Source organism: Piliocolobus tephrosceles, chromosome 4 (assembly GCF_002776525.5).
Source record: "Piliocolobus tephrosceles isolate RC106 chromosome 4, ASM277652v3, whole genome shotgun sequence".
Lineage (NCBI taxonomy): Eukaryota > Metazoa > Chordata > Mammalia > Primates > Cercopithecidae > Piliocolobus > Piliocolobus tephrosceles.
The window spans coordinates 9,824,342-9,833,005 of NC_045437.1; the positions used below are offsets into that span (position 1 = coordinate 9,824,342).

At 51.1% G+C, this 8,664-nt stretch overlaps 1 protein-coding gene across 1 annotated transcript in view; it reads left to right on the forward strand.

The window, feature by feature from the left end:
* The window catches only part of ROPN1L (rhophilin associated tail protein 1 like), a 24,690-nt gene extending 17,905 nt beyond the window's left edge, over positions 1 to 6,785 (forward strand). Inside the window, exons 5-6 of the mRNA XM_023218284.3 lie at positions 2,334 to 2,509; positions 6,607 to 6,785. Coding sequence (XP_023074052.1) covers positions 2,334 to 2,509; positions 6,607 to 6,706 — 276 coding nt within the window. The 3' untranslated portion in view covers positions 6,707 to 6,785. The remainder of the gene's footprint in view (positions 1 to 2,333; positions 2,510 to 6,606) is intronic.
* The last annotated feature ends 1,879 nt before the right edge of the window (positions 6,786 to 8,664 follow it).

Sequence of the window (8,664 nt, forward strand, 5' to 3'; positions counted from 1 at the left end):
TGTATACCATCCTGCCCATGTACACTATCCTCCTCCTGTGTACACCATCCCCCCCATGTACCCCAGCCCCCCTGTGTACCCTCTCCCACCTGTGTACCCTCTCCCACCTGTGTACACCACCCCGCCTGTGTACACCACCCCGCCCATGTACACCACCCCGCCCGTGTACACCCTCTTGCCCGTGCTCCCAAGTCTCCTCTGTGAGTGCTAGGCCTACTAAGTAGCCACCTGAGTCACCAGTTCCACCGGGTGCCTGACAGACATGTCGGTGGAAGCCACCCCAAACTCAGCTTCTCTCTGGAACTTCCCAGTTGATAGCAAATCTACCCTTGCAGCTGTTCAGGCTCCAAACATTGGAGCCACTTTTCATGGTTCTGTCCCTGCCCACATGCAGCCAACAGCAAGTTCTGGTAACTCCACCTTCAGGAGAGGCTGAGTCCCGTCCTCCCCAGTGGCTGCCGCCACCCAGGCCCCTGGCTGTATTATTCCAGCAGCCTCCTCCCCAGGTTCCTACCTTCCACCCTCATCACTGGGTTCCCGCCTTCCACCCTCATCACTGGGGCCTCCTCCTCTTCACACATCGGCAGAAGGACTCCTTAGAAACACTCACTGTGCTCTGTCTTTGTTTAAAACCCTTTGACACCTTCCCATAGAACCCAGCCAAAGCCCAAGTCCTCCCTGGGTCTGTAAAGACCCCCGTGATCTGCCCCCACCCCATCCCGCTGACTTCATTTCCCACATTCCTGCCTCTCCATGGCCTGCTCTAGCTACCCGGAGCTCCTGGCGGTTTCTGGAACACACAGAAGTACCCCTGGAATTCTCCCAGCATCCCACATGACTGGCTCCTTCCCCCTGGGTCTGTGCTTACATGCTACCTGCTCTGACCTTCCCTGACCACCCGATTGAAAATGTCACCCTCCATCCCGGCACTGCCTGCCTGCTGCTCCAGGCATGGAGCACCCTAGAATCCAGGTGTTGTGGCTTTCCCACTCGCCTGTGATCTCCACCTGAGCAGGGGTTAGTCGTCTGTTCACTGCTACATCCTGGTGTGTAACAGGCACTTGGCAAATGTGGAGGGAATGAAGGGCTGTTGCCATGTGTGTGTGTTGGCGAGGGGGGTACATTAAAGCAGCCACCCGCGTGAGCTCACCTTCATCAGTAGGCAGCGTGACCATCCAGGCAGGTACGAGATAGCCACTCTGGCAAGGACGGGCTTCACAGAAGGGACTTGAGGTGGGGACTGAGGGGAGGGTCCCATAGGCCAGCTGCGGAATTCGGACACCTGCCCCCCAGCTTACCCTGGCCAGGGTGTTGAAGGCTGCAGGTCATGATGTCTTGGTGCAGAAGGAGAAAAGGAGACCTGGGCTATGTATTTTCTTTTGAAAAGATAGTAATCTTATGTCATAAGGTTTCCCCACCTCCTTCAAACAAACACACACACAAACAGCTCATGTTTTTTCAAGAAGGATGAATTGAACAAGTTGGAGGTGGGAGGCCATGGGCTGGCCCCGGGGGGCCGTGGTGCCTAAGCCCTGCAGTTCCAGCACCACAAAGCCTCTGGTCTTATGAAGATGACCTTGGCCTGTTAGCTGCCCCAACCAGGGCCTTGGCTGGGAAGGCAGGTGCTGAAAGTGTCTGCCGTGTGGAGGCAGGAAAGTTGCTCAGAGGATGGGCCTTCCCTCTGAAAGCGGAGGGTGGGCTGCTGTCTGAGATGAGCCCAGCAGTTTGGAGGAGTGTGAGGGAGATGAATGGTTTGCAGGGAGGAAGTCCAGGTGTTGTCCTGGAGCTAAGACAGAGCCTAGAGCCTTCTGTGTGAACAGGGATGGAGCCAGGACAGAGCCCTCCCTTCTGCCTGGTGGGCATCAGCAGACACCCAGGGCCTCCTTGTAGGCATGCAGGCCGTTGGCTGCCAGCCCTGCCCTCTGCAGGCAGCACCTCTGGCTGGTGGCAGAGTGTATTCAGCCCCTGGGCACATCCCCCGGTGTGTCTCTGGGCCAGTTGGGCAGCTGCACAGTTCTGCATTAGCTTAGGAAGTTGGTTTTAAAGACATTGATGCTTCCTTTTGTCTGTAACAGTCATTTCTATTTGAATAGAAAATAAGATCTGTGAATCAGAATTTTTTCCTGGTCAATTGCACTCCATTCAAACCTTTCCTTTTGATTTTTCATTATGGCAACTGTACACTCCCCTAGTTCTCAGTTCAGATGGAGAGTGCACTTTTTGGAGAATTTCTGTCAAATATGCTAGAGTGTTGATTCTGCTGGTGCCCGTTTTCAATGTGAGCGATGCCAGGAGTAACTGTTTTTCTCCCCACTTGGCTGTGGTGCTCCTAGTCCTTGAACACTGCGCTGAAGCACTTGTGTGAGATCCTCACGGACGATCCGGAGGGCGGGCCCGCTCGCATCCCCTTCAAGACGTTTTCCTATGTCTACCGCTACTTGGCCAAATTAGACTCAGACGTGTCTCCCTCGGAGACGGAATCCTACCTTGCCTCTCTAAAGGAAAATATGTAAGTATGCATACTCTCTAGGATTCAGGTATGTTGACGATGGGAGAATTTCCTGTTTCACTTCCCCCTTGCAGGGAAAAACTCAGTTTTTCCTTTGCTCTCACACCACAACAAGAATCAACACAGAAGACTGCTATGACCAAATGTGTGGGGTTCTTCCTCACCAAAAAGCAAGCAAGCAGTCCTGCAGCAGACACCAGCTCTGCTCCTGTCTACCTGGGGATAGTGTGAGATCCCACAGGTTGAGGGCTCCGTCCCCGAGACTGCCCCCACCCAGCCGCATTTCTGATGCTAGTTGCAAGCCCCAGGTTATTTTGCCTGTGCTTCTGACTGACTGGCTATAAATCAGGGTTCCCACAACCCCTCCTCAGGTCAATTAATTCGCTAGAATGGCTCACAGAACTCAGGGAAACACTCATGTTTACTGGTTTATTAAAGGATATTTTAAAGGCTACCAACAGTCAGAGGAAGACAGACACAGAGGTCTGGAAGGGTCTGGAGCATGGCGGCTTGTGCCCCCATGGAGTTGGGGTACGTCCCCTCCCTGCCCGCGAATGAGCTCCTGTTGGCCTTCCTGTTGGTCTCGATGTGTTTAGCTACCGGGAAACTTTCTAAGCCCTGTTCTTTTAGGTTTTTTTTTTTTTTTTTTTTTGGAAGCTTCATGATTGATTAAATCATGAAGGCCATTAGTGATTACCTAAGCCATCAGCCTCTCTCCCCACCTCCAAGTTTGGGCTGGGCTGAAAGTCCCACCCCTCTAATCCTGCCTTGGGCTCTCCGGTGACCAACCCCATCCTGAAGCTATGTGAGCCATCAGCCAATCATGAGCGTGAAGAAAGAACTCACTTTGGAGATTCCACAGATTTTAGGAGTTGTATGCCAGGAGGCGGGGTTGAAGACCAAATATATATTTCACAATATCACGTCCCTTGTCTGCAATCACTTTGTCCCAGCAAATCCCGTGTTTGGCAGAAGGTTTAGGCACACCTGATGGTATTCAGGGTGTGCGTAAGTGGGGCTGCAGATCAAAGGCCATCAGCGAAAGCAGGCAGCACCTCAGAAGGGAGCCGACCTCTCCCTCTCCCGTGGCTCCACCCATGTGCGCTGAGGTTCAGGTTTCTTTAGACTTCAGAGGGAGAGAATGTATCCTTTCGTTAAGACTCGCTTATCCCAGATCTATCCTGATTCCTATGTGCAGCATGTCAGTGGTATTAAATTGTAGCATGTTAAAAAGTGAGATAGAGGCTGGGCACGGTGGCTCATGCCTGTAATCCCAGCATTTTGGGAGGCTGAGGTGGGTGGATCAGTTGAGATCAGGAGTTTGAGACCAGCCCGGCCATCATGGCAAAACTCCATCTCTACTAAAAAAAAAAAAAAAACAAAAAATTAGCCAGGTGTGGTGGTGGGTGCCTGTAATCCCAGCTACTCAGGAGGCTGAGGCAAGAGAATCTCTTGAGCCCTGGGGGCAGAGGTTGCAGTGAACCGAGATTGTGCCATTGCACTTCAGCCTGGGCAACAAGATCGAAACTCCATCTCAAATAATAATAATAATAATAATTTAAAAAGTGAGATAGAATTCATTTCTCCACAATGAAACGTAGACATGGATTACTGCTGGTGGACCGCCTGACGGTAGCGCCACGGACACAGGATCATTTGCAGAAACTTGAGGATGTCACTGACATCAGTCACGCAATTCTCACTCTGACGAACTTGCTATATGACCCTGACACATTGCATGGTGTATTGTATTTGCACCAGGCTGCATGTGATATAAGGGTGGTTCTGCTCTGCAGCATGACTTGGAGCTGACATTTGAATATATTGTCCAGTGTTCTGATCACCTGCAACATTTTTTAACAAGATGAATGAATCCTCCCTTTAAAGACAAGATGCAGAGTAAAAAGGAACAAAACTCTTGGGTCCTGCGGAAGTTCTCATCTGTTCATTCCTTAAACCACCATCGGATGCTGACTCTGCAACCTGCACTACCTATGGGGAGGCAGAGAAAGCAGCCCGGGGCGGTGGGGTGTGCGGAGGCGGTGGTGACAACTGAAGGGCAGGGCCTGGGGAGCTGCAGAGTAAGCCTGGTTAACAGAAGAAAGGGCCTTCAAGGTGCAAGGGCAGGAAAGGGCCCAGCTCCTCCAGGCTCCAGCCCCAAGGGAGTTGGGGCCCCTGAGGTCTTCCCACATTTCCCCTTGGGACCACTGCCCCCCAAGTGCTGGTTTTGGTTTGCCTTAGCCCCACACCTCTCATCTCGAATTGCCCACAGTACAGTTTACTGAGCACCTGCTCTGTGCCGGGCACTGGCGCGGGTGCCAGGGATGAAGGCAGTGAGCAGGTCATGCCCTGACCCCTGGAGTTTTGCCCTGTGAAGCAGACAGACATCAGACAAGCAGATTTTAAGACAGCAGGTCATGCTAAGTGCGGAGAGGACAGTAAGCCAGGGACAGGGACTGATGGGGGCTGGTCCCAGGGCCGCCTTCTGGCACAGCACATACCCTTGCTTGCCTCGGCCTCCTGAGAAGCCTCCTGGCCTGTCAGCACACCCAGACTCTTGTCCTCTCCTCCCACCCTTTCTAACCGGCCATGGTGCCCCCTAGGATGCAGGCTGCGGCACCGGGAGCTGGTACTCTATGATCTGCCAGCTTCGCCTCCCTTCCCGCCCCAGTGTAACCTGCATCCTGCGCCCTGCCCCACCTGTCCCAGCCCTCCTCATCTCCTGGTCCCTTCCACACCGTTTCCTCTCCTTTCTTCAAACTCACATCCCCTCTGGGATGCCCACCATGGGCTGAGCCTCTGGACTCCATGGTCCCCCTTTTTCCTCTTTCCTCTGTCATCCACTGTCACTCCAACCCTCCTGTCCTCACGGAAGCTGGCAGCTCCCAAGCTGTCCCTTCTCTCCACCTTATTCTTGACACCGTCCTGGCTGGTGTCTGCAGTCACACGGAGGACCCGGCACTTTGTCCCCAGCTCTCCTCCTGATGCCCACAGCCTCTGCTTCTGCACCGCCATCTGGATCATGCCGGGCCCCTTTTCCTGCCCTATCTGCTCACCTCTTCTCTTGTGCTCTCTGACCCGGCTACTCCACCTGATGGAGGTGCCTGGGACACGGGTGGTCCCATCTCATCCCAAATCCATGTCCCCAGCCTCCAAAGAACTGGGACCCTGTGCAGCAGCCCCTTCTCCCACCACTTTCCTGAGACCGCCAGTCAAGAAAAAAGAAAAACCTATGCGTATAGTACCCCTCTTTTCACCTAGAAATAAAGGTACATTTATTATTATTATTATTTTTTTTTTTTTTTTTTTTGAGACGGAGTCTTGCTCTGTAGCCCAGGCTGGAGTGCAGTGGCCGGATCTCAGCTCACTGCAAGCTCCGCCTCCCGGGTTTATGCCATTCTCCTGCCTCAGCCTCCCGAGTTGCTGGGACTACAGGCGCCCGCCACATCGCCCGGCTAGTTTTTTGTATTTTTAGTAGAGACGGGGTTTCACCGTGTTAGCCGGGATGGTCTCGAACTCCTGACCTCGTGATCCGCCCGTCTCGGCCTCCCAAAGTGCTGGGATTACAGGCTTGAGCCACCGCGCCCGGCAAGGTACATTTATTATATGTTTTGGTACATTTTACACAAGAAAATAGAATGCTTTATTTTTGGAGACAAGAATTACTGATGAGCAACCATAAATAGGTTTTTAAAGTAGACCTTTTTTTTTTTTTTTTTGAGACGGAGTCTTGCTCTGTCACTCAGGCTGGAGTGCAGTGGCGCTATCTTGGCTCACTGCAAGCTCTGCCTCCCAGGTTCACGCCATTCTCCTGCCTCAGCCTCCCAAGTAGCTGGGACTACAGGCGCCCGTCACCACGCCCGGCTAATTTTTTGTATTTTTAGTAGAGATGGAGTTTCACCGTGTTAGCCAGGATGGTCTCAATCTCCTGACCTCATGATCTGCCCACCTCGGCCTCCCAAAGTGCTGGGATTATAGGCGTGAGCCACTGCACCCAGCCAAAGTAGACCTTTTAAATTATATTGCATTTTATAAAAATGTTACTAAGTATACGATGAGAAATTACTAATAAGCATCTTTATCTGTTTCCAATTTAGAGACACCAGGAGGAGCGGCATGATAGGACTTTCAGATTTCTTCTTTCCAAAGAGGAAACTTTTAGAAAACCTTGAAAACTCTGAAGATGTAGGCCATTAATACAGAGAAGAAAACATTTTAGTGTCAAAATAGTGCTCTTTAAAATTCTGGCACCAAATACAACTTATCCTGAATCACATACATGTGTAGTGTGTTTCTCTTCGTGGGAATTTAGTGTGACAGTGCTTCATGGGGTCTGCTTCATGATTGCTCTTCACTGTGCCTTTTAAGGACCTGAAGTATAAGAAATTGTTAACAGTAAAATCATCTCTTTTAGTAAAGTAATCTATTTGGTGATTGCAGAGTTGGAAGTGGGGCTGGGCAGTTTTAAAAGTGGCCTTTTGGCTGGGCACCATGGTTTAGGCCTTTAATCCCAGCCCTTTGGGAGGCTGAGGTAGGAGTATGACTTGAGGTCAGTAGTTCGAGAGCAGCCTGGCCAACATGGTGAAACCCCATCTCTACTAAAAATAATACAAAAATTAGCCAGCCATGGTGGTGGGCACCTGTAATCCCAGCTACTCAGGAGGTTGAGGCAGGAGAATCGCTTGGATCTGGGAGGTGAAGTTTGCAGTGAGCCAAGATCGTGCCACTGCACTATAGCAAGACTCCATCTCAAAATAAAAAACAAAGTGGCTTTTCTTCTCCTTGACTCTAAGCTGGTGGAGGGGCTCGCCCTTTGCTCCCTGCCCTCCCTCCTAAGACTCCCTGAGAAGGGCATTGGCAACTGAGGCTGGATCTTTTCTATGACAGGTGGGCCCCGGGACCTGGCTGTCTGGCCCAGCGTCCGTGGCTGGGGAAAGTGTACTGGACAGCAGCGTGATCCACTTGAATGGAAATAAGCATCCAAGATCCTTTATTTGCTTTCCTTTTATAAAGTCTTCAAAAAGACCAATACCAATGAATACATTTCAGGTTAGCTTCCAGGCCAGGGCTCAGGCCACGGAGAGAACTCATGCCAATGCCTGTCTGGAGACCCAAGGAGTGAGCGTGGGCCCCTCTAAAACTTAGAGGGACAGATTACATGACGACTTTGGGGACAGCTTGCTAAGTGTCCATTTGGCAGCACTTAGGATGAGACATGCTTTCACCGTGACTATCTTGTAGGGAGGTGATGGGGGAGGGTGAATAGAGTCCCTGCTTCCTCTAACCCTGGAGGCTGCCCACATTTACCAGGAGAACCTCATCCAACTGCTGACCAGCTCAGCATGCAACACAGCATCCCTGGACCCAAGAAAAGACATTTGGAGAGGAGTTTTGTAAGCCTGAGCATAGGTGAGTATCACTGTAAATAAACTCCAACGTGAAAATCTGAATTTATAAAGTATAAATCAGGAATAGCTTTTCACTCCATCGAAAAGGCCTGTGGTGTTTCAGTAATAAAAAGCATGAAGTGTGGAGACTTGGGTCAACGTGGGTGTGATTAGACCCACTCCTGCTGGTGAACAGGCCCTGGACTTTGTCCCCTGAAAAGGCTTTTGTCTCAAAAAGCGGGTTTTTCGTGGGAATGACTGGGTCACAGAAGGAGAAACAGCATTCTGTATGAATCGGCGAGGGCTGCCAGAACAAAGTACTGCAGACCCAGTGCTTACGTAACAGAAACACTTCCTCACTGTTTTGGAAGCAGAGGTCCAAGGTGAAGGTGTCGGCAGGGCTGGTTTCTCCGGAGGCCTCTCTCTGTGGCTGGTGGATGCTGTCCTCCTCCTGGGTCCTTACTTGGTCTTCCCTTGTGCCTTTCCGAGTCCTCATTTCCTCTTCTTAGTAGAACACTGGTTATACTGTTTTAGGGCCCATGCTAATGACCTCATGTTAACTTAATTACCTTTTAAAGATCCTGTCTCCAAATACAACCACAGTCTGAGTTACTGGGGATTCGGACTTCAGCTTGTGGATTCTGTTGGTGGGAACACAAGTTCCTCTATACCACATTGCTTCTCCCAGCCCCTAGAATGGTTTTAGCCTGACTTAGCAAGTGAGAGCTCTGAAGTTCAAACCGAAAGATTTTCACATAGAAACATGTA